Source organism: Cupressus sempervirens, chromosome 5 (assembly GCF_028749045.1).
Source record: "Cupressus sempervirens isolate cs-2001-9-10 chromosome 5, ASM2874904v1, whole genome shotgun sequence".
Lineage (NCBI taxonomy): Eukaryota > Viridiplantae > Streptophyta > Pinopsida > Cupressales > Cupressaceae > Cupressus > Cupressus sempervirens.
Window position 1 is genome coordinate 624,514,611 of NC_143122.1, and position 26,650 is coordinate 624,541,260.

Genomic DNA, 26,650 nt, shown 5'->3' on the forward strand with positions numbered 1-26,650 from the left:
GACCCACGCATGCCGGAAACCTCTTCAGCTAAGAGCCAAGGACGGAGGAGCATCCACGTTGCCAAATTCGCCCGGGGCACGATCTCGGCCTCATCTCTTTTTGATGTCTTTGGACCTTGATCGTGCCTCATCTCTTTTTGATGTCTTTGGACCTTGCACTTAGCAAGACTTGATCCCTGGTGGGCTCTTTGTGAGCCATTCAACTTCACCAGTAGACCAAGAGCCCTTTGACTATTTTATAACTTTCATCAAAATAGTGGATTAACAAGTACAGTCTCCCGAGTATAGCCGCCATTTCTCATGGCCCCAAAGGATTAAAGGGCATATAAACAGAAGGAGGAAATATTCTGCGAAGGGCGGATTGGTGCTCTGCAAGCAATATAAAACGACTTATAAGGCATTGCCGAGTATTTTCCGCAGTAGCTATCTCCTCTACAAGGCAAGGGTGAACTCAGCTGCTAACATTACGATTCGTTTTCTTCCACAATTCAATAAATAAAACCTAAAAATATTGCACAGGTGACGGTGTGGCGCGCAATCGGAAAATCTAGGCATTGGGTTGCCCTGAAGAGGGTCAGACGAGAAGAGCAGGAGTTTTTGAAACATAATGCTGCCAGTTCTACACGCTTTTTCGATTTCTCGTCATTTTGGACGTCGCTTTTCAAGATTATGTTAGCCGAATTTATAAGGATTTACATAAATTATTAGCCTCCACTCACCACTCAGGTGACAAAAGGTTTAGGCCTTAGCTTTCATCTTCTTACTTATTTGATTTTGATTCTAATGAATGTCACGTGACGGAAATTTGATATTACTTAGACGGTGGCGATCAATGTTTACTTAGCAATCCACTGCTGTATCGTAGTTCCATTTTCACCACTTCATTGTCGCCTTTTAGAAATACTAAATGCATCTTCTGATCTTTCTCCACCTCTACTTAGTTCTTCCCTGCTCTGTCTTTCTGTGTGTTTTTTCCTGCTCTGTTTTTCTGTGTATCGGGTATCTATGAGAGTAATTATTCTTTTATATTGACATTTCTTTAATAAGTTTGAACTACTATGCCCAAGAGCACAGTTTATTTAAATTTTTAATATACTGATAATAAAAAGATTTTTGTGAACCCACTCACCCATTGTAACCCCTTGGTACTACTGTAGTTAGACAGCACTCACCCACTGTAACCTCTTGGTACTACTGTAATTATACGTCTGGGCATAATTCTGTAGAACCTGTGTAGCTATGCTGAACTTTTAAAAGGATTACATAGGATTATCTGTAAGAGGACTTGGCTTTTGTCTGCAATTACATGCTGGTTTTCAGAGACAACTTGTCTTTTGCCTCTTTTCTCTAAATTCTCAAGTACAACAAGGAATGCATTGCGCCTAGTTCCTGCTTGCTCATGGTGCGCATGTTAGGTCTAAGAGTTGAGAACGAAATTGAGGAAAATCAGTTGTTTTAAAGTAATTTTTTTACTCATATAAATTTTGAAGAGCAATTAAATATAGTAGCTCTGTTTCTTGTAAAAGAGGAAGTGAAAGGCTAGAAATTTCCCGAAAAAGCATCAATTAAGTACATAGGTCTTCGAAAAGCAACATGCAGACCCCATTTATATTTACTCTTGTGCAGCTTATTGCTGGAGTATTTTTCAGTAATTAATGTACAGATTTGTAAACGCTCTTATGCTTTACCTATATTACAAATCTAACTTTTTTTGAAAGATGTATACATTATGATATTTCTCATTTCGCCATCAGCAGTTTTTTTGATGGTTAAATGTTGATAGAAAGGTGACAACATCTGCTATTTTGTCATTAGTATATCAGGATATTATTAGGGATGCTTGGAACCTCCTTCACTCTCTAAATTACTGTCACGTTTAATGATTTTTTAGATAATTGTATCATTCAGGTATTCAATAATAATTTGTGTAGTGAGAGGAATTTTCTGATGAACTAGATTATGTTTCAGATTTGCGACATGGCGACCCCAGCTTCTCAATTGCCTTCTGCAATAAATCGAATAGTGGACCTGTTCACTAGTTTTCCTGAAGTAAGGACAAGCATAAGTCTGTTGCGAAATGACATTTTTTGTATTATTTAGACTGAGAAATTTTACCCTGAATATATTTTTGTGATCATACCTTTGTTGTTCAAATTTTATAATAATATCTCAACTAATGATAATTGACAGGGCTTGACAGATAAAATTATGGAGGAAAATCTTAGAGGTGTTCAACTGGAGGTCAGAGTTCAGGCAATCAACACGCTACTTCAAAAAGTGGGTATTTGCTAATTGTTGCATATTCTATGCATACTAGCTCATGAAATTTCAATCTGGCTAATTTTTTTTCACTTGTGAATAGCGTCAAATCCAAATGTTCAAGCAGGGTGATTTCATAGTATATAAGAGACAAGCAAAAGATGAATCCGGAAGGTCAGTTTTCTATCATATAAAAAGTCATTTCTGTATATTTTAAAATTCTGAATAGCATATTTTGACTAATAAGTCATTTTCAACTCTTTTCCTTGGTTTGTTTGTCCTATATGATGCAATGTTTAGTTTTGATGCTAATGTTTAAATAAAGGTAAATGTAGTGAGACCAATTTAATGTGTAAGACTCACTTTTGAAAGGCCTCAACACATTTATCTTCTATATTTTTGTATGGATTGCACAGCCCTTCACTCTTAGGTCCCTTCAAGATCTGGATATAAACTGATTTAATCAGATGCACAGATAATATCATGGTTCCCATTTTTTCTACACATAGCCTTGAATGTCACGACTTCTCTAAAATAATTCAAGCTTTAGTTTACTGAAAGCTGGACCCTTTTCCAGCGAGCTGAAAACTTATTTCCTCATTGCTGGAATCCTGAATCAATGCCCCATTTCAGCAATGTTGAATACTCTTTGGTTGGAGCTGGAAACTGCTGGAGATGTTTTTTTAAGCTGGAAACATTTCTGGCGTAGAAACAGCGTTTCGACCCATTTCTTGTACTTCCCATTCTTTTTTAGTCATTTTAAATGGTAAAACTAGTGTAAACTAGAAGTGCTTAACCTGATGTGCCATTTAGAATCCCAACTACATATCCTAATTCTGTTTTTATGTGTCAAATAACATTTCCTGTAACTTTTTCATTTTGGTGAGATTTTTTTTTGATGTAAGTCTGTTTCGTGATCCAGTTGTCTCACTCTCCACTTTTTTTGTGTTACCCCAATCTGGAGTTTCAAAGCACCAATTTTACTTCTGGGTGTAATATAGGTTCACAACTCTTCCTACAGCCATGCACACATTTGACCTGTTTTAGATAGAATTGCCTTGGATTGCAACCATAAGTTGATATATAACACAGACACTTTTTAAAGAAAGAGCTAAATAAATCCCATCACACAGTACTGACCAGGACATACCATCAATGCAGACTACATGGGGAAGTCTGTAGGGATAGTTTCATCGTGGATTGGAAATTCATAATAGAACAAAAATGCTCAAATACATGACAAACACATTTGACTAAGGCATAAATCAAGCATACTATCTTGAAGGATTTTATTAACTTAAACACCTTCACAGTCCATGTAACAGATAGGAGCTTGCTTGTCTACCTACTCATTTTAAAGAGAAAATGTGCAGACGTTCCAGTCAGGAGGCTAAACTGAATTCAATGTGTATTCATCATAGCGAATAGAGAAAATGAACATTTCTTACATTGGCTTCCACCACATTTTTACAAATGTAGACATTATACATTATCATAATGCTGATAGGCTGGCAATTGCACAAACTCAGTATTTTGCCTGTTGCATAGCTACCTGTTGAATTGGCAAGTAGTTTGTGCTTGCTCATGAGGACTTCAATGTACTAACAATTGACAACCTGTTCATCTATACATATTGATGGCGAAGTTCAAACACATCTAGGATCAGTGACATCTCCATATGCTCAAATTCTTGTTTAGTCAAAGATACCAGGGAAGCAGTAAAAATTTGCCATATAAAATTAATTGCAAAATTCAAATATATTCCCAGTTGGTTCTTAGTGGCAGATCATTGGTGGACGACTGTTAATGAACATGGAAACTATAAAATGATAATGAGGGATATATTACAGTCTTGTTGCTCAGACTAGCTTATGAAGTATAATATTTACTTTGTGATGAGTGAAGGTACACTCCACCACCTCATTTTCCAACTTAATGGATACATCAAAATATTGAAACAATGTTGATATGATTTGAGTCACCCTTGCCATTTCTCTGTGGTCTTTACCCTCCAATTTAGAATATCCCGCTTCTCCAAATAGTTGTTAAATTGGATGAATGATCAACATAAATGTTCTTTGTCTGTTCTACTTAATGGCAATGGGGTTAAATAGAAAATTCATTGCATCCTTAGTGGGTTTCAAAAATTATTTCAGTTGTACTTGATCTTGGACACCCTTGTAAAATATCTCTCCATAAACAAGCTCAAGGAATCATATAAGTTTTTTCAATTCTACTCGATCTTGGACAATCTTTGATTTATAAATTATATGGCCTTGAGATATATGTGCCAAGTAAATTAAAATATTTAGACAGATAAACCTTGTTTCAGTCTAAATGATATGTAGTAATTAGTAACGGAAAGGGAAATATGCCTCTCATTTGTTAGCTTATCTTCTACCACTATTTGCATTAGACATGATTGTCTTTACAAGTGCTTGTCAACAAAGTCTAATCTAGGAGTTTGCTTCTTACTTAACTGTCTTTTGGTAGCAACATATAGAACAAATGCTTGTCAACAAGGTCTCCACCAATGAGCTTACTAGTGAAAACCTATTCATGCACATATTAACAAACATGCTTTACTGTATATATGTACATAGGCATCACCCGTTACCCAAAATCTGTTTCTTATTCCAAGAAATTGATGGATTTAGGAAAAACTAACCTACTATAATAGGAAAATTTACAAAAACTATAGCTTACCTGCAATCCTTAGCAAGGAACAACTACACAATTTGAATAAAGATGCTGATGATTTAATGCTAAAACTGATGGATTGCATGTGCAAAGCCTCTTTGTGCTATCGGATAAACTGAAGGAAGATTATGGGTAATCTCAGGAATACAAAGAACTTAAAATATTAGCCCTGTACTCATGTCAACATTAGCAATAGCAGCAACATCAACATACCAATTGTTTGCAGTTAGGATCCTATCATAGTGAGATGGTCTAATAAACTTTGGGATAGCCTGATCAAGTGAGTGAGCAATATGTTCTGAAGCAGTCGAATCAATGTTCCAACAAATATCTCTATCATCATGATTGGTGATTAATGCATGACCCTTTTGTTTCAATTCCCCATCAACACTGCTGACCCTTGTGTGCAGGAAAGGAACCATTGTTGGAAGTAAATAAGGGATTGGAAATTTTATGATCCTTATGAGGCTATTTCAGCTCATAAATTTCCTTATAATAACAAACTAACAAACTTATAGAGTATGCCCAATCCCTGTAGTTCACAAACATGGAGAGTACCTGACAAGCCAAAAATTTTCAACTCAGCAAACACTTGATGAAAACTTGCCAAAAACTTGGCAACTTAGAAAATATTAAAAATTAAAATCTCTTAAAAGAACAATTTTTCTTGCAAAATTCAATTACAAAATGTATTAGATTAGATTTTGACATCTTGAAAGAGAAAATGCATGGTTTGATAGCAAAATAAATAAATGTGAAATACACATTTTAACCAGAGTTTTACTTGCATTGGCATTTTTGCTCACACTTTCATTGTTTCTATAAAAATGCGAGTGTCAAACTTGTAAAAACTCGCCCGGCAAAAAAATTAGAAAGTACTTGGCAACTCAGAGAGTACTAGCAGAGCTTACAAACTATGCCAATCCCTTTACAAAAGGTACACTTAGGTTTTTCCTTAGATTGACCCTCTTTAGAAGAGGTGGTGGAAGTCTCACTAGATTCTTTTTCTAACCTTTTCCCTGAAGTGATGTAGTTATCAATGCATGCGACTTGGGGGTGGCATCAAGTTGACAAGGCTTAGATTTTACATAGTCTATTGTTCACAAAATGTCTCAAATGAAGCCATGAAAATTGATGCCTAATCCATTTATAGTAGAGTAAAAGGAAGTAGAGGATCTTTTTATTTATACAAACTTGGAAGTATATATTCCTTATAGTTTTCTCTTTCCCACGACCTGTTAATTGAGATGTCAACAAATTGTACTTAACAAAATAGTCCTCAATAGCAGGAAACATATCAGTAGAAAGAGATGACAGTTCTGCTTCTAATTTCATAGACCATGTTGGAGATTATAGCTGAGATAGAGATCTTTATCTCTAGAAATATGGACATTATCATCATTATGGTCACCTTCAGCTGAAGAGGACGCTTATGATAAAATTGTAATATTAAATATTATGTCATGTGTTATTCAACATGCATTGAGGCATGGAAAAATGAAGAGTTATAGTAGAAAATAAAGTGTCATATTTTGGGAAACTCAAGAGACCTTTGATTGTAATGTGAAGAGTCTCTCCTCTTGTTATATATATTGCATCAAGGGAAGGACATTGTACACTTGAACATTTCTCTCTCAATAAAATGATATTTTGTTGTGTGGCTAGGTTTTTCCCTTCATTCTAGAAAGGTTTTCCCAGGGTTTTTTCTGGTGTTTTATTGCATTTGTTTAGTTCTTTCTTATTGTTGATTATCGTTTATTTCTGGGCAATTCCACAATGGTTATAGAGCCAAGCTTGATAACAGCAATAAAAGGACAGTGTCTAAAGCTAATGTGATTATTATTGTGTATGGTAATTGTGAGAAAATTTGATGTATGTGATCTTTCTATTAAAGACTATGCTGGCTGTCATTCCTTATTGTCTACAATTGATCCTTCTTATGCTCGTTGGCTGTAAGACTTCTTTAAGTCAGTCCGTTCATTTAATCGAGACTCTGTATGATGCAGAGCACCTCAAGATGATTGAAGAGTCATCACCAGTCATCAAAGGAATATGTGTGCGTGTGATTGTTGTTTTCCAAATACAACTGTAAATACAAATCTCTCGTGAAGTTTGAGTTAATTACATTTGTATTTAGAACATATATATTGAATACTGAAATCATTATTGGTATCTCAACTTTGTAAGCACAATTTTCAAGTGAATGCCTATGTTGAAACTAACACAATAACATAAAAAATTAACCATCTTAATTCAATGCAAATCTGATTGCTTACATGACAGTTAACAATTGAAAATTGAAATTGCATACACTGAATGTGTTTACAATGGAACTTGGATGATGGATGCAGGAATGCAAAGGCCAAAAGATGCAACAATCTGCCTAGCAGTCCTGAATACTCCAACATTCCTTACAGCAGTGATTGATAGTAACTTTTGGCAGCCACGTTAGGAAGGGTTAGTACTTGTGCTGCCTCCAATACTGGTTGCAGCCTTCTCTAATAGCTTCCTGGGCCCTTAGGGTCTGATTGCAGACCCATTAAAATCCAATGCAGGCCCTGCACCATCCAACACAGCCCTCTAACAAAATTGCAGGCTTTCCCAGTCAAAAGCAGGTCTGAAAAATGGCAGTGTCAGTGCCTTTAAGCTGCCAAATATGCCAACCTTGGCAATGCCAACATGTACGGATCAGGTCTTTCAAATAGAAGAATGAAGCACCAACAATAAAAGACTCCAAATATCAATTCTCCAACAAGTGCATTTCTCAACAAAATGGTATCTCCCAGCCACAGTCAACCACAGTAAAGGAGATGCTAACAAGCTCACATAAAATAATTCTCTTCTCAGCCACAGTGTGAAACAGTAGAGAAGTTGGGCAATATTAGCTATACCTCAGTAGCTAAATTGCAAAGTGATTGCAAATGCAATTCTCAGATCTCAAAACCCTTATACTTCAGCAAGGGCACAAACTCAAAAGCTCCTCACAGAGAACAAATGCAAATAATCAATCGAATGCTTTACTCATCAAATGAGCTCATATTTATAATCTCCAAATGGCACAAAGTTTCCCAAATGTACTTCACTTAAGAAGCTTCCTACACACAACATTAAAACATAATAAAGTACCAATAGAAACTAATTTATTAATTGCTTTTGGCTCCGAAAATGATCTATTCCACCATAACTTCAAATTCTGACACGTAAGGCCACTGTTTCTTGTTCCCATGATTTAAAACTTTTAGTTTCGGTTCCAACGAGCTGTGATACTGAGGTGACTAACCAACAACACCATCAAGAATAGCAACCTCAACTTATTTAGATGAATAATAATAATAATTCACCTATCTTGCGAAAACAATTGAAGAAGCATCATAATCGAAATCTGACAACACCAAAGTAATCCTGATGATGAAAGATGATGAATGAACCTGACGGGGTGACTTACTATAAATAGACGCTCCCTCCAAGTTTCTTGGAGCCCAAATTGGAAGTCTGAAATCAAAATTGAGAGCATCCTCCAACTCCTCTGACTCAATTGAGCTCATCCGAACTAACAGATCGACTTACTATAAATAGTAAATCCCTCAAATGGAGCCAAAACACACCATAGGCTGCTGGAAAGCCTATAACCACACAATTGAGAGCCTCAAATCCTACTGTTAGCTTACGAGGGTCGTAATGGTGAACTGACTTGGCCACTTGCAGGAACCTGCTAAAAATGGGGACATTACACCCCTCAGGTCGGTGGTGGGTTTGGGCAGTAGTCTCTGTGCCACAGACCTTGCCTAGACCTACCACAGATATAGTTAGTGCTTGTTGAAGCTTGAGTGGTTGGGTAGTTAGGAGGTGAGAGAATGTGTCAATTGGTTTAGCCAACCAACCGACCCTTTTATAAGCACTTGGAATATTGTCAATGGACTCATGATGTTTTGGTATGAATAAAGTAAATCATTTCCTTGCTAACTTGGTATTCTGGTAATAAGGTACATTCTATGTTTTGCTTTGTATACATATCTTTATTATTTTGTGAACTTGAGTAGTATTTCCATTCTACAATGGAGCTAATGCAATCTAGACCTAGACTTGGCTGGCAAGGTCCGAACCTGGTATCTCTTAGTTTATTTAATATTTGTTTCCTTGCTCTATAGCTGACAACAAACTCCTTTTGGAGTGGTGGTTGAACAATTTGCTAGCGCAAGACTGTAGATTTCAAATTCAATATTTTCAAACATTATATCGTACACTCAAATAAAATTGTTTTGAGAACTTGAAATGAAAAAAGAAAGTAGTATATGTTTAGTACTTGATTTGTAAAGATTAATTTTTTTTTGAGATGCAAGTAAAAGATGCCAACTTTCAAATTATATTGATAGGCATTGAAAATTGAATTAAATAAACTAAAAAAAACTAAATTTTTGAAAAAAATTGATATAAATATGTTTTCAAATTTAAAATTTAATTCTTCTTTTTAATCTAAATATTTTTTGAATAATAATTAATATTTTATTACTTTTGTTTTGTAACATTGAAATTGTATTAATAGAACTTTAAAGTAGAAATCAAGAAATAAGCAAAAGTAAAATAGAAGCTTCAGATGGAAACTTTTTATGGCTTTAGTCATAGATTGACGACATATTAGTTGTTAGAAAAACTGCTTTAGATATCTATTATAATTGACAACTATGCTTGCAAGTTATTTTCAAAAAGGATTTATTGAAACAATTTTTGAAATCTTCAAGAAAATGCAATTAGCACGTGTAAAACAAATTCTACAGCCTTATAAAATGCACTTTGGAATAGGGCAGGCACATACATGAAATCATAAAGGAAATATGATTTTGTACAAATGTTAAATTCACAGTTGGCTTTGCAGACATGTATGACAAGGCATGTTAGCAGGATTATTTTGCAAAACATCATATGAAGAAACTTTCTAGCAGATGCTCTTAGGAGGTGTATGGAAAATGTTGATGTTTTGTAGCTTCAGTTGGATAAATTCTATATTGAATATATATGTATATATATTATATTTAATATTATGTGATATATATATACATAAAATACTATTATTAAGGAATTCATTTGTAGTTGTTAAGGGTTGAAACTTGATTAGAGATCGGGTGTGAAGAGACACCTTTTCATTAGACATACTCATGAATGGGCATGTCTCCACCTTGTTTAGACATGTCTGCTTATGGATATGTCTATTCAAATCCTTTTTAATGCAGATCTGATCACAAGGAAAGGCAGCAAAATCAATATATGTTCTGCCCTTTGGATTTCGGTGAAATACAAATTTCAGATTCAAGAATTTATTAAAATTGAATTGTCATTGCAAACACATTTGGAGAGATCCTAAAACTTAACATGGTATCAGAGTCAGGCTGCAAATGTAAGAAAGTGTTCAAATATATTTTATAAAGAGCAACAACAACTATATTAGAGACAGACACAAAGATTTGTCTCCCAAATGTGTGTGTGTGTATATATATATATATATATATATATATATGAGAAATCAGTTTTAAAAGGGAGATACACATATGGTTAAAGGGCGGCAAATTGGTTGACCCAATTAATACAAATTCGCCGAGCAGTCAAAGGAATGAATGAAGGAAACTGTAGGAGATATATGGAAACTGCACAAGATATATATGTCACATTATGGTTCACATACCACGTGGGTAAGGGTGGACCCATCCACAAGCATGAAACGTGAAATAGAATGCCACTACAAAGAACATATTCCAAAACCATTCTTACAATTGCATGGAAGGGAAGTATATGACTCAGCAAATATCATTAACAAACAGCATTGGATTGAAACTATATTATTAAAGTACACTTCCATTGAGGATGGTCAACAAATTATAAACATCTCCACATCTTCTACAAGATACCCCACATTGATACCATCAAAATAGGAGGTAGAGACGACTGCATGTTATTCATACATTTATATGGTGATGTCCACCCACTAGGAAAACCGGGTGAAATGTAAGCATGGGCACCAGAAAATATAATAAGACAAACTTGTATATTTCTGCAAGACTGAATATGAATGGAAATAAAGTACAAATGTCCAAGTCTGCATCGGTGATTGGGTAGAGTGAAAGATGAAACAAATTACAAACAAGGGAATCCAAAATCTGCAGTGGTCTTTGACCGATTAGAAGAGGACCACATTGTCTTTGCATGTGGTAAAATACCTGCACCAAACTCCAAGACACTTAATATCGGTAAGGACAATTTATATCCTATATACATATTCATGATAAGTTCTTTGTTATTATTAGTTATATTCATGGGAGAGTAAATAATGATCTTTAATAGATATAGATTGTAAAATTTTAACATTGAAGATCTAATATATGTGCAACCACAAATCTTTTCTCATTTGTTGTATATGAGCCTTCATTGGAGCAATTTGCATCAAGGATGTTGATGTACAGATAAGTATTCATTATCTTTGAATATTACATTTATCTACTCACTATTTCTATATGTACTATAAGAGCTATTTGCCTTGATCTTTTCTTTTCTCTCTGGGGATGTTCTTGTAGGAAAAAGAAGATTGATATGAGATTCAAAGGGAGTCTGACACTTGATCAAAAGCAACATTGGATAAGGAGCTCAAAAGATTGATATTCAGAGGGAGTCTGACAATCCATGTGTGTGATTGCATAATTTTAATGGGCCTTCCCCCTGTGTACGTCATGAGGAAGTGACAACTTCCAAATGATTATCACTTGTTTTTGTTAAAGTTATTGGAAGGTAATGATCTTACAATAACTTAATCTTCTATTATAATGGATACTTTGTGATGTCTAAGTAGATCATGATAGATTATATTTTGCATGGTGGATTAAGTTCCTTAAACAAACCATGAATGTTCATATGGTAAGTATTATTAAGGATACGTATGCACATTCCTTATGAACATTTTGAGTATTTGGTGAATGCCATTCAACTTGATGTTCAGGAGGCCATTACTCAGAGTACTTGGTGAATATTATGTGACTTGATTTTCAGGAGGCCATTATTTAGTGTACTTGGTGAATATCATTCATCTTGACGTTCAGGAGGCCATTACTCTTGATATCATGAGATGATATCTAATGTTTAGACAAGAACAATTGAGATGGGCTTCAACTAGCTAATTACGTGATAAAGTTACTCCTATATGCAGATGACCTCATTTTAATTGCTAAAACTACTGAGGGTTTGGAGGAACATTTGAATGCGCTTAATACCATTTGTCAGTTGGCTGGGATGCAAGTGAACACTAGCAAAACCAAAGTGATGATTTTTTCTTTGAAAAGAAACAAGAAGCAACAAAACAATTTCCTTTTTTATGGCAGCCCATTGGAGACTGTGGAGGAGTACATGTATCTTGGAATCAACTTCTATAACAAACTCAGTTGGAAAACTTGTAGAGCAAAAAGAATTCAGGGACGATGGAAAGCATTATATTCTTTACAAAACAGATGTAGGAATGCATAATTATGGGACTAGAAAACCAAAAAGATACTCTTCGGTTTGTAAGTTACCTTGGTGATCCTTTATGGATGTGAGATTTGGGGCAGCAATTTGTTAGATAAAAAATGGAGACAAATAGAAAGAATCCAAAAACATTTAATCATCTGTAATCTCAAGATTAAAACCACTGTTCCTTACGAGATTTTATTGGTGGAAACAGACACTTTTCCGTTAAAGGCTGCTGCCATGGTTCGAATATTATGTTATTTAAAGCAAACTCAAAGAATGGAATATCAGCAATGGCCTAAATTGATCATAGAAGAAAGACTTGACAGAAGAAAAAACACATGGATGAAACAAAATGGTAAATGAATGGAAAAGTGGAATATCAATAGGCAAGAATGTCCAGATAACAATGAGGAAACAAAAAAGTTTGTGAATGAAAATTTTAGGAGTCTAACATGGTCAAAACAAAAAGGACGCAAAAGAGATTATTATATCAAAGGATTTAATCTAAAGATGCAACACATGGAGAAAGGATACATAGGAGCAAATATCAATTGAAAAGCAAAAATGCTCATAGCTCAACTTAGAATGGGTTCCCATCGCTTGAAGTGTGAAATGGGTAGGTGGACACTACTAAAGGAAGAATGGGAGGAAAGAATATGTTTATTTTGCAACATTGGAGTGATGGAGACAGAACGACATTTTATCATGGAATGCCCAATGTACATTGACATTTGCTCCAGCTACGATGATATCCTAGCAACTGACAATTTGGATTCTATTTTTGAGGAAACACAGCTGGACAAGACAACAAATTTAATGATCAACATTCATTGTAGAAGAATGGACCTAAAGAAGCAGTTTCAAAAGACTTAGGGTCCTCCCGCCCTCTCGGGTGGTGTGCTTTTCTAGGTGGTCCCATAGGCTGCTTTGGCCTCGTGGACGTTATTAAAATCTGTCATTCATTCATTCAATGGTGAATATCTTCTGATTGAGGATATTCTTAAACATGCCATTCTTGATATTACGTCGAGGTAATGTCATATCCTGTGTTTATCCTCCCTAGCTAAGAGAGAGAGTTGATGTTTTGTAGCTTTAGTTAGATAAATTCTATATTGAATATATGTATATATATATAAATAATACTATTCTTAAGGAAATCATTTGTTGTTAAGGGTTGAAACTTAAAACCCGATTAGAGAGCGGTTATGAAGAGGCACCTTTTCATAAGACATACCAATGAACCGACATGTCTCTACCTTGTGGAGACATGTCTTCTCATGTATATGTCTTTTCATATCCTTTATAAAGCAGATCCATCCCAAGGAAAGACATCAAAATCAAGATATGTTCTGCCCTTTGGACTTCGGTGAATACAAATTTCAGATTCAGAATTACAAATATTATCTAGGATTTATCAATATTGAATTGTCATTGTATACACATTTGCAGAGTTCTTAAAACTTAACAAATAATTTTGCAACGTTTACTAGTTTTAATCTTGTATTTGCCAAAAGGGACTATTTAAAGTGATATGGAAGTAAACACAAATTATAGTAATGATAAAACTCCATCTAGCCATCAAGATGACTGATGAATTGTGCTAAATATTCTTTTGCTTTTATGAAATTGATTTCATTTTGAGTGTGCAGTAATATTGAATACTAGTCCAACGATTTGATTTTAGTCATGGATTAATTTTGATTGAACTTTGAATTATTTAATGCTTGCATAGATATACGTGAAATCTATAATAAGTGGGTATAGTCTAATACGGAATACCAATCAATTTTCCTCACACTAAAATTTTAATCATAATAAAAATTCAGTAGAATGATTGGTTAAGGTTTGCAAGGATAACAAGATTGTTGTGTATGGTGCACTATAGTATGTGTCTAGGAAAGTATTAATATGATATGCATTGCTTTGATTCCTGTCACTATTTGATGGTTGAAATATCTCGTTTTCTTGCAAGATTTTGAGGTTGGCATGATAACTTGTGATTTTCGTGCGAGAAATCTGGAAAGAGAAGTTGTTAACTTCTCGGCGACTTTTGGCCAAGAAGTTGTTAAGTTCTCATGGGCGTTTGCAAGTAAAATAGTCATGCCCAGCAAAATGGCAAAGCATAGTTTTATTCCAACGTTGAGTGTCTTGGGTGGAGAAGGGTTAGGAGGAGATAATAAGTGTTTGGCAGTGATCTAAAACTACTGGGAGGGGAAGAGGAAGATGTAGACTAGTTTCATATTGTACGTGACATTTGGATTTGCTTATCTTTTTACAAAGACAATTCAGTATTTGTAGTTTACTTTAGAGTTCAAAGTCTCTGATATATGTCTAGATCAGCTTGTTGGGTTTGTTTACTCATTTATTGACTCATTACATGCATTTACTTATTGAATTTTGTAGAAAAAATGCATTTTAAATCAAATTTAAGTCATTTTAAAAATTCTCGATATTTTCCCTAGAAGTTGCCGATTTCTCTCCTCTGGTATGTGCCGACATTTTTTTTTTGCCTCGTTGATAAGTGGCAGAGAACGAGATTTTGAACTATGGTTGAAATTATATTTGGAGAACAAGCTAATAACTAGTTGGGCAAGGCTCAAAAAATAATAAGAAAAGTTGTGTATGGTACACTATAGTATGTGTCTAGGCGAGTATTAATAAGATATGCATTACTTTTGATTTCTTTCACTAATTTGATAGTTGAAATTATATTTGGAAAAAAAGGCTAATAACTAGCATACATGTATTAAATAATAATAAATATAAAATATGCCAAGAGATATCCTTGTTGAGGCATCTAAAATATGCCAAGTGACTGGTATGCAACTAGAAACATATAATATATATTAAATACTTATATATTGCCGTTGATTTCTTTCACTAATTCGATAGTTGAAATTATATTTGGAAAAAAGGCTAATAACTAGCATACATGTATTAAATATTACTAAATATAAAATATGCCAAGAGATATCCTTGTTGAGGCATCTAAAATATGCCAAGAGATTGGTATGCAACTAGCAACATATAATATATATTAAATACTTATATATACAAAACACACCGAGAGATATCCTTCTTGAAGCATATATTTTCATCAGTTTCTAAGGTACAATAGATACCTCAAGAAGGATATCTCTTGATCACTGTTAATAACAAGCAAATATTTTCCAATGACTTCAAAAATTGTTAGCATGCATATAAACCAGATAGCTAGAGACATGTACATTCTTTATTATATATAAATTATATTTTTGATCACCATATTTTTCAGTGATTTTTTTATAAAAAATAATATTTCCTAGTTGTGGCTCTCTATTAGATTCTCACTTTGTATCATTTAAGTTAGAGACAAAAGAGTTTTGTTAAGTATGACATAAGATTTTGAATTGAAGTTTAAAAAGTTGTGCTAGTTTTTCCTGAAATTTTACAAGGCCATCATGTAAAATAGTTGCAAATTACTTGGTGACCATTATGTAATCTTTTTCTTACATTAGTAATTATGTGCATGATGAACTAATTGTTGATAATTCACCAACCCACCATTGCGGAGAGATGTACATGCTTATATTGTACACACACACATATAAACATGTTTTATATTTTTATTTTGCATATTTTTATCTGTTAAGCCTTTACAATTCAAAAAATGGGGTGATAAGTATGTTCCCAATCTAGAATAATCATTGTCTAAAATGTGTGGGTAATTCTTACAAGAAAACATTTGTTTTAGACTTCAGTTTTGTAAGGAAGGAACCTTTTGCTAAATTTCTATCTTGAAAGGTTTGCTGTGCAAGAAATAGGAATTGAGAACTTCAAAGCATTCCTAAATGAAGATCTTACACATTCTTATATGCATTTTTTGAAATCCAGGTTTAAGGGTCTATCAACTGAAGACATGCTTGTATATCAAGCCATTCAAAAGGCTGGAAATATGGGTACGTATCTGTTAAGTTTTGTAATAGTTATGTAGCGTGCTTTCCTTTTATAATATTTATTGTACAATGTATTTAGAATGAAAATAGTAATGGAGATTGTAGGTGTCTAAGAGTGAAATTCATTAGCTTTACTTTTGTTATAGGAAATTCTTCGCACTTCCACTGCCTAACATGTACAGGACACAAGTATAGACCACACAAACACAGTTTAAAATCAAGGTTTTGAGGTGGACTATCCTTTATAACAAAATACACTTTTGAATTATTACGATTAGATGCTTTTTGATAATTTCTAATAGTCTTGAACTGCAATTTGACATGCTACTTCCTTAAACTTCGTAACCACAAAGAACAATTGTTGTGACTAGAAAATTGAAAAGGATTTTCTTGGTTTTCCAAGTTCAGCTTTCCTGTGCCTATTTTGACGTAGGTAAGAAGTTGTTATTGGGAAATTTGGTATTTAGACAGTTTGGCATAATTGAGGGAAGTTGTACAGGTGCAATGGTTTTCTTCACACCCCCTCGGGTACTATATGTATGAATCATCTCTGCCTGAAAGGAGATGTTGTGCATTGGAAATGTAATTTTGCTTTTGATGGTTAATGAATACATAAGTTGCTTCTGAATTAGCTATACTTTCTGTGTTCAATATCGTGTTATATACTTATGGATTAAATCCTGTTACCCTAGAGGGTAAACATTTGGCACCATTGTCGAAGAAAAGCACGGTAATGGAATAGATGGGACCACTTGTGAATTACAATAGAAGAACCAATGAAGATAAGATAAGATAAGAAAAGGTAATAATATTAATGTCCACGAAAAAACCAAAAAAGGTTTATGGGACTGAGCATACAAATAGAAGAGCCAGTCAAGCAGAAGCACCAAACGGTGACTAAGAAGAAACAAAAGAAAGAAGCAGAATAAGAGAGAAGACAAGAAAAGGACTAGGGGTCCTTTCTTGTCACAAAAAAATCAGTAATAGAGGGGTAAACCCGTGAATAATCCAAACTTTGAGAATGCCGTGTAGAACTGCTGTAGGACTGTTGCTGCTTGGAGAGACTGTTGCAATGTCTAACCAATCTGGAATGAGAAATAGTGGAAGGCCTTTTCAAACCCCGTGAAGGAAACAAGGGAGAGAAAAAGGCAGTGATGAGCTGATTTGAAGTACGTCCTTGACGTATAGAAGACTGCAGGGTAATCTCCTGAAGATGGGTGGCCTCCTGAAGATAAAGTGCAAGACATCGTTGATCAATATAGTTGAAGAACATCGACAGAGAAGAACAGTCTCTGTAAAGTCAGTAAAACCTCCCTTTGATCTTATAGTAAGAGGACATCGAAAAATGAAGTGGATCTCGGTCTCAACCTCTGTGAAAGTACATAACTGACATATCCAATCGGTCCGATCCATATCGTGATCGGTTCGAGCCCTAAGGCGGTGAGAACCAACTCTGAAAGAGCCTAAAGAAAACCGTAAGGCATGATTCCAACGTCGATAGAGATAAGCAGGGCAAGCAATAATACCATTCTGAATCTCAAGAAAATGCTCAGCATAGAAGGCCATCTTAGGCCGTAGCCCCCCCGGGGGATTACACTAGGTAGCGGTAATGTACTATCTATAAATATCTTGTTTGACATGCTCATTCAACTCCTGATGTGAGGGGAGAAGATGAGCAGGAGCATCTGGTGGAAACTGGTAAAGAGGAAGACAATCTATCTCAATACCGATCCAACCCAATAGAGAAGTGGCCTGGGCGTACCAACAACGAGACCTAGTAGAAGTGTCGGATCTCATAATCTCAACAGAAGAACAATATGCCAGATGAGAGTATCTATGCTGGTCAACACTTGAATTCATAAAACCACGAAGCCGATGAAGAAACCAGATCAAGTCAAAGATGGTGGCAAGTTTGAGAGGATGAGCTCCAAACTCAGCTAAGACAATGCCGTGAGGGGTGAGTTTGTGACATCTTATGATCCATCGTAACATCAACATCTAAACCTGCTCAATAGAAGCCCAATTAGAAGCAATAAGAGAAGGCCCCCAAACAACCGAGCCATAGAGAACTGTTGGACGGACCAAAGAGTCAAAAAGGGACAATGTGGATGAAATATCCTGGAAGTGATGCTTGAAGCATTGTCTTTCCAGGAAAGCCAGGGAACCCATGTCCTTACTAACTCTGGACGGAATAGCTGGCCTCAAGCTGAAGCACGACCCTGAGAAGTTCACACCAAGATACATATAAGAGGGGGTAATCTCAACCTCCCGACCCTGAAAGAAGAAATGAAGATGAGAGGTCTTTAAACAGTTAAAGACCGTAACCCGGGTCTTAGACAAATTGACCACAAGCTGACGCTGATCACAAAAAGAAGCCAAGCCATCAAGGAGTCTCTGTAAGCTGTCGGGAGAATGGAGATCAAAACCTGATGTAAATAGCACCCATCATCTGGTTGAGAGGAGTTCACAAGGAAATCCTCCAACTCGTCAATATATAAGCCAACCAGAGTAGGAGAAAGAGGACAACCCTGTTTCACTCCAATGGTGCTTTGAATTGGAACCGAAAAGCCTTCCAGAGTCCTGAGCCTACCGGTTACCTTCTCATAGAGCCTCATAATAGCAGTCTGCAACATATGCGAGATCCAAATCTCACGAAGTCTCTGAAGAAGACATCACAAAACTTTTTGAAGGGGAGCACTCTTTGACAATTGACTTTCGTATTTTCCTGTGGGCTGTCATTGAGACATTCTTATGACGAGAGACCGCACTAGAGGAACTTCCAGAGGACTTCGTGTGGGATGGATTGAACATTAGCCCCGCGGTGGATATGCTTTTGCACTAATTACCTCATCTATTGGTGCAAACATTTATTGCATAGCGAAACTGACATGAAGAAGTCAAGCGTGAACAATAATGACAAAAGATCCTTCGAAACTTTGTTGAAAGCAACTGTCGGGATGGAGAGGACCGTGGTGCATCCCCACGCAAGACCAACCCATTAGCTTTAAGCCATGGGGGTGGCAAAGAACACTTGTAAATCTGTAATGGCAAAGGTCGCATAGTCGACCCACTTGTCTTGTACGGAGATATAAGTAAATAAAAAGTGTTATGTTTGTTATTTATGATGTTTTCTTGGAATTAGTCCCCAATCTACTAAGGATAGAAATAAGGATCCAAATGTTGCCGTACATGCCACACATCAAGCCCTAATTCTTGCACAAGCAGCCGAGTGAAGACGAAGGTTTAGGAAACTCGTCGAAGGGAGCCATGAAGATGTCACGAAGGGTGACTATGGTGGTACCACAGGAGAGACAGGGACTGAAGGGGAAAGCGGTACGCTGGAAGATTGCGAGGTGAGAAGTAGTGAGGAGTTATTAAACAAAACACGACAAAGATTAAGTTGGATTGAGGAAACGAGGGAGGAGTTCATAAATTTGTATTGTACACCATGGGTGGAGAATTGGTGCAGAGTGAAGAGGGAACCAACGTGGCTAGAGGTGTCGAAGCAACATGAGTACAGGGTAATTGAGACACTCAATTTGTTCCTCACACACCGAAGGAGCAAGTATAATTGGGTAACCAAACCCCGTTTTCAGAGTCTACCACACCATAGTGCAACAAGGGTCCACAGGCACAGGCGCTGTAACAAACCCCACAGGGGCACAATAGACACAACTGATAGTTCAACCATGGTACAAGTGTCACAACTGACAGTCATGTCGGTAAATAAGCAATGGGTAGGAGGATCTGATCTGCCATTGCCGAACACGTGAGACGATTTGGACTCCAAATGGAGTTACTGATTAGGACAAATAGGTTAAAAAATTTCACGCTACACTCAAAGAGGGAGCCATTGATTGGTATTTTGGTGTAGATAAGACTGGGTTGATGACATGGGATGCATTGAAGGAAGAGTTCAAACTACTACAAGATGATAATGATATATTGGTGGAAATTTATGACACCAAGCAAGGGAAGAGCGAGTCTGTTAGAGCCTACGGACGACGACTGAAGGAGTTATTGGGTAAGATTGAGTGTGCATTGGTAGGCGAACTCAAGAAGCGGTGGTTTGTCGAGGGACTCAGAACATCTCTCTGAAGGAAAATGAAGATTGCACCCCCCACATCGTACAAGAATGACTACAATCGTGCCATGGATTTGGAAAGCGAATACAAGACCTCCAAGAAGGCGAGCAAATCATCATCAAAAGATGAGTCCTCAGAAGGAAATAGTTATGAGGGCTCAAGCAAAAAAGTACATTCCCTGCAGAAGGATCTTCAGTGCATGATGAAGGAACTGAAGGCAAGTAATGGAGGGTCGAGCAAATATGAGGAAGGTGAAGTATGGTGTACACACTGCAAAAAAGCTAGACACAAAGGATTCTTGTCCTAAGAAGTCTTTCTGTGACATTTGCTAGTTTCTGGGACATTCCGGTAAAGAATGTCCCTACAATATGAGGGTCAGAGAACAACCCTCCACCTCTTGGATGGTTATCCAACAAAATAACAATATTGCCACTTCTAGCGGGTACAACAATAATGATGGGGAGGCTGAGGGAACAATAACAATAATAATTGTACTCGTGTCCTGTTCAATGCTAAAGGGAGACCAATGATACAATGCAAAAATTGCAATTAATGGGGACACCTTTGCCCGGGACTGCGAAAAACAAGAGACACCACATAAGCTATATAGGTGGCGCGGTCTTGGCAACCATGAAGATGCCACTTGCCTGAAGCCTGTCATCAACCTCCTTGACGTTGAAGGGAGAAACGAGGAGGAAGATGTTTTGGCAATCACACATGGACAAGTGAAGAAGGTAGTCTATCCTGACCCTTGTATAGAGAAACAAAGGGCATTAGAGACAAAGACTGAAATCGAGAAAAAATTGTTGGCACGCAAAGAGTCAAAGATACAAAGGGTACTCCCACCCAAGCAACGACCGAACAAAATATTTTAAGGCAGGTGATGCAATTGGAAGTACCGGTAAAGGTCAAGGACCTCCTAGAGACTACGGGCCAATTTCCACAAGAGATGCCTTGAGGAGAACGAAGAAAGTTGGTGCTGCGGAGAAAGACTTTTCAATTGATCAATGGATTGCTTTATAAAATAGGGGCAGATCAAGTACTTAGACGATGCGTGATGGAAGAAGTACCGAGGGTACTCTAAGAGGCCCATGAAGGACCTGCAGGCGGACACATGGGTCTTGACACAACGACAAGGAAGGTGCTCCTAGCCGGCTTATGGTGGCTGACACTACATAATGATGCAAGGGAATGGGTTCTCAGGTGTGACACTTTTCAACAAGTAGGCAAGCCTCTTAAGCGTGACTTCATGCCACTCAACCCTTCAAACACATAGGAACTATTTGAAAGATGGGAGCTAGACTTCATCAAACCCTTAGGAGTTAGTCATGCCCGAAGATGTTGATACATAGTAGTGGCTATTGAATTCTTGACAAAATGGGTGGAAGCATGAGCACTGCCAGATAACTCTACATTGAGCATGACCAAGTTCATTTATGAACAAATCATAACGAGGTATGGAATTCCGATCCAACTGACAAGTGATGGGGGTGGATATTTTGTGAACCATGTTATCAAGTTGCTTACCATGGAATTTAAGATTTCCCACATGTTGTCGAATTTGTAATATCCTTGGGCTAATAGTCAGGTCGAAACAACTAATAAGATTTTGGTCGGGGTCATCTATGAGTCATGTGGAATCGAGGGTGAAGATTGGGAGGAACAACTACCCTTCGTACTCTGGGCATACTGCACTCCCTACTAAGCGACCACAGGTACACGCCCTTCCAACTGATGTACGGGAAGGAAGCCATAGTACTTGTAGAGTTTATGGTACCAAGTCTATAGATAGCTATTGATAATAAGCTTGTTGACATGGATAGCTTGAGGGAGAGGCTATATGCTTTGAACAAATTAGATGACAAGAGGGCAATGGCTCAGTGGATGACAGATGTGGCTCAACAACGAAGAAATTTTTGGCATGATGAACATCTTCGACGGATGAGGTTTCAACCGGGCCAATTAGCCTTGAAGTTTAATGGAAGAAATGAGATCAAGTTTGGTAAATTCAAGGTAAAATGGCTAGGCCGTTTTAAAGTTGGGGAGGTTTGGACCAATGGATCGATCAAATTGTGGACACTTGACAGTTGAGAAATCCCGGACGTTGTGAATGACTTGAAACTCAAGATTTACCACCAATGGCATGAAGGACAGAGGGGTAATGGTTCACATGTTGGGCAGAGAAATAACATAGACTTAGGAATTAACTACAAAAAAGAGAAAAAAAATAAAAAATAAATGAATAGGGTAATTAGAGGCCATACGACCACATAGAACAACACAAGTTGGAAAAAAGAGATCATCGTACGACAATATTGGGGAAGGCATGTAATACCGCCATATGAAAGGCATATAAAGTAGTCACCATATGGCTACTAAAGCAAAGAGACGTGTTATAATCTATAAAACACAACCAAAGACATCCATATGCAAACACCGTACAATAAACTAGAAGGAATACATGTGCGGCAAGGAACATAACTTAAACACCATATGGAGTACGTTAATAGTCCAAGGTGCAAGGTTGATTGCCATACGACAGGACATTGTAAAGGCATACAAAGCCAACACACAGTCATTGTGATGAAGAGGGAAGTGTTATAACTCATCAATCCATCATCTAACAACCACGAGGAGACTTGGAGGCATAAGTAGGCTCACCGAATGACTCCTTTGGTAGGAATTGCAAGGCACCGTACTGTAATCGCTAAGAGGAAGCGAGGGGAAAACTAAGAAGTCGCTAACATATCCAATTGTGTCGGGTGTAAGGGCAAATCATGCTGCACAATATCTAGACAAGAAGAAATGCCATCGTACGCCTTCCCAAGCAAAGGCAGAGAACAAACCTTCCCAAGCAAAGGCAGAGAACAAAAGATTAGAAGTGATGTGTTGAAGGAGGCCAATTGCTGTGAATAGAAGGAAGGCATACATGACAATGTTTATTTGCAAACACAAAGGGCTGGCAGACTCCACAAAGTTGTGTAGGAGAAGTTGATAATTGAATTTTTATATGCAACTGCAAGGGTAGTAAGGGCAACAATTAGAGATCGAACATTAGGGCAACAATAGGCTACAATAGCGAATTAACAACCAATATTTGGGAAGATTGGGTGTATTGGGCGACAGAATGAAGGCTAGAATCATATGTTGGAGGCAATGATGGTCGTATGCCAGTGGCGAAATTTGAATATAAGTCCTAAGACACGGCAATAGGGAACACCTTATAGCAAGGGCATGCACTTGCAAGAAAGGGACGGAGGCAGACAAGCTGCGTGAAGGAGGCTTGTACCGATTGCATACAACCACAAGTTATAGCCGTATAGGCTAAGCCCTAACCATTTTTTCCCTCTCTCATTTGCACAAAAGACCAAATAGAAAACCATTACGGAGTTTGCTAGTTAGAGGCGTTGAAAAGCATAGTTGTAGGTAGGTGACTCAGGTAGCCAAAGTATGAATACAAATAAACCCGCCCAAACCTTGTCCTCGGGTGTGAGTTGCCGAAAGAAAGAAACAGAAAGTGAGACCAAAGATGGCATCAACAAATGCTCCTATGATAATCGGTTGACCAAAGAGCACTTACAAAGAGCTTAGATTCACTAGGTGATACAGTTGCATTTTCCAGATGAAGCACAATCATTTACACCACCTGTTGGTGATTTCCTTCATAGCAGTAGAGTTGTGCAGTGTATTTGGGCTGCCAAAAAAGGGCCATAAGATTGAGCTGAAGCCTTAGAAGATGCTACAAGAGAAGAATGATTTTTACATCAACATGATTTTTCGGGAGGACCTTATAGACACAGATAAGCCATCTCTCCATAGTTTGTCACATCACAAAGGATTGAAGAAAACTTTTATCTTGGAGGGACATTGGAGGTGCCTGATGGAAGTGGTGAAAAGTTGACTGATAGGCTCGAGTCGTGCCTTTGACTTCACTTTTCCACAAGCAACCCTCATGAACAATTTGATGGCAAGTAGGATATATGATTGGGCTGCATTGTTGGCTAAGTGCATGCATGAGTTTATGACACTCTAGCATAAAATGTCTTACATGTTGCATTATGTTATTGGCTTCCTTATTTATGCTATAGTGAGCGAGATACTGGATGATAAATTGCCCAAGGAGATTAGTGGGGGATCGTTGGCACCAAGTGAGTGCTCCGTTATGAGATGGAGGCATTTGGATACACCTGGCGGCCAAAAGTTGATTGGTCAGAAGAGGGTTAAATAGGATACACAGGGAGACATGGATAGTGGACGACAAGATACCTCAGATTGTGAGAGTGCTTCAAAGGATGACAACACACAACCTGAGGAGGAGAATGAGACAGACATTGTGTCGGCGCCTCGGTCATTATTTGCACGACCAAAAGCTGACTGGTCAGAAGAGGGTTAAATAGGATACATAGGGAGACATGGATAGTGGACAACGAGATACCTTAGAGAGTGAGAGTGCTTCAAAGGAGGACAAGACATAGCTTGAGGAGGAGGACGAGACAGACACCGTATCGATGCCTTGTTCATTATTTACACCCTTTGTGTTATCTTCTTCAACACACTTGGTGCCTACTACGAGTACGTTTCCCATTCTTAAGTTTGGCTAGAGTTGAGCACAAGTGATATGATGCCACTAGTGGTAACCACAAAGAGTGTGTCCATAGTAGCCGAGGTTGAGATGATGGTGACAATGGAGATAGTTCCCCTAGAGGCAACAAAGACAGAGACTATTGGAAAGACAAAGACTATTGGAGAAGAAGCTTTGGTGGTAGTCCCCAGTAGGAGAGTGAGACACCTACATTTCAGGGAGATGCAGTTTTAGTTGACATAGTTCCTGTAGGAACCTCTGCAAACATGGTTAAGGAGATAGAGATTGTAGAGATTGAAGGCAACGCATCATAGGAGCCGCAAATGTGGCTTGAGGAAATTGACTCCAATGTCATGATGACCATTGATGATGCACTCTTAACTGTCCTGATTGGAGAGCATTCTGCCGAGCCGAGCCGAGTCAGATGATGAGTCATGCCAGCGAATACTTAACACAACGGTTCCAGATGACCCTTATGACGTTTGGACCCTCTATTTAGTTTGCTATGCAAGAGGGTTCCCATCCCCAGGCGATGGCAGTAGATAGTATCGCATCAGGGGAGGTAGATGTACTGACATTGGGTGATATAGAAGAAGGGAAGGAGAAGGCAATTGTGATAGACAAGTGTTAGTGAACAGATTGTCCTCCAAAGAAATACATCCAAATTAACTGGAAAAGCCCAGATAGGAAGACTGAATATGCACTAACAGTTGGGTCACTTCGCTATTGAAAAGGGTAAGTGCCCTTTGAATTTATCTGGGTACAACTCCCCGTATATGATTTACAATGAATTTATAGAAATACAAATACAGATGCTTTTAACCAGAAAGCACAAAAGGTGTACAAACATCCACTCGTAAACACAACGTAGATGTGAAGAAACTAAGTGACTGAAAGGAAAATAAACAGTAAATGACACAAAGTTCATTTACCTGAATACTGCATTACATAACGGACGTAGAGAGAAAGACAAATGGTCTTTTCCAAACACACAAACAATTAAAGCACAAAGTCCAAAATATAACTGTGATAGTAATCATATGTATAAAACTGCATTCAGAGATAACCAAGAAAATACAAAGATCAACATTGATCAGAGATTTAAAACACAAACTCAAAGTTCTGATGTATTAGAACACTCCTCCTTTGAACACAACAAAATAAAACTGATTTTATTGTTTGATACACATAAAAACTAATATCTGAAAAATTGTCTCCCTTCTCTCCCTATATTCACAGTCCCTTATTCTGTTGTCGCCCAAAGTCTCCCCAGCAAAATTCAGGAAAACTGGAACCCCTTCTATGTCTCTCTGATTACATTAAATAACATTCTTTCTGTTTTTTCTGTTATGTAACCAATTCTTGAAAATATTACCTATTTAAATTATCTTATATCTTTTCCTTTCCTCCGTTGATTTTATCTCTTACCTAATCTCCACATTCTTTATAATTTTTTAAATGAACAACTTGAAAATATAACTCTTCAAAGTCCCAAACAATCTAATTAAATTGGGACAAATGACACTTTGTTGGAGATGTAGTGTTGACAGCATTTGTTTTGTCATTGACATTTTTGACAGTGCTGCACTCAGAAACCCATA

At 37.1% G+C, this 26,650-nt stretch overlaps 1 protein-coding gene across 6 annotated transcripts in view; it reads left to right on the forward strand.

Annotated features, from left to right (window-relative positions):
• The first annotated feature begins 270 nt into the window (after window positions 1–270).
• LOC149557446 (DNA binding / DNA-directed RNA polymerase) overlaps window positions 271–26,650 on the forward strand; it is a 161,530-nt gene continuing 135,150 nt past the window's right edge. The window contains exons 1-6 of one of the 6 annotated variants that reach the window (XM_089832097.1): window positions 271–439; window positions 520–736; window positions 1,969–2,049; window positions 2,191–2,277; window positions 2,363–2,433; window positions 16,321–16,385. In XM_089832097.1, the coding sequence (XP_089688223.1) occupies window positions 1,978–2,049; window positions 2,191–2,277; window positions 2,363–2,433; window positions 16,321–16,385 (295 nt within the window). In that variant the 5' untranslated portion in view covers window positions 271–439; window positions 520–736; window positions 1,969–1,977. Of the gene's footprint in view, window positions 737–1,968; window positions 2,050–2,190; window positions 2,278–2,362; window positions 2,434–16,320; window positions 16,386–26,650 lie in introns of all 6 variants that reach the window. The other 5 variants (XM_089832098.1, XM_089832100.1, XM_089832096.1 and 2 more) reach the window with 5 other exon arrangements.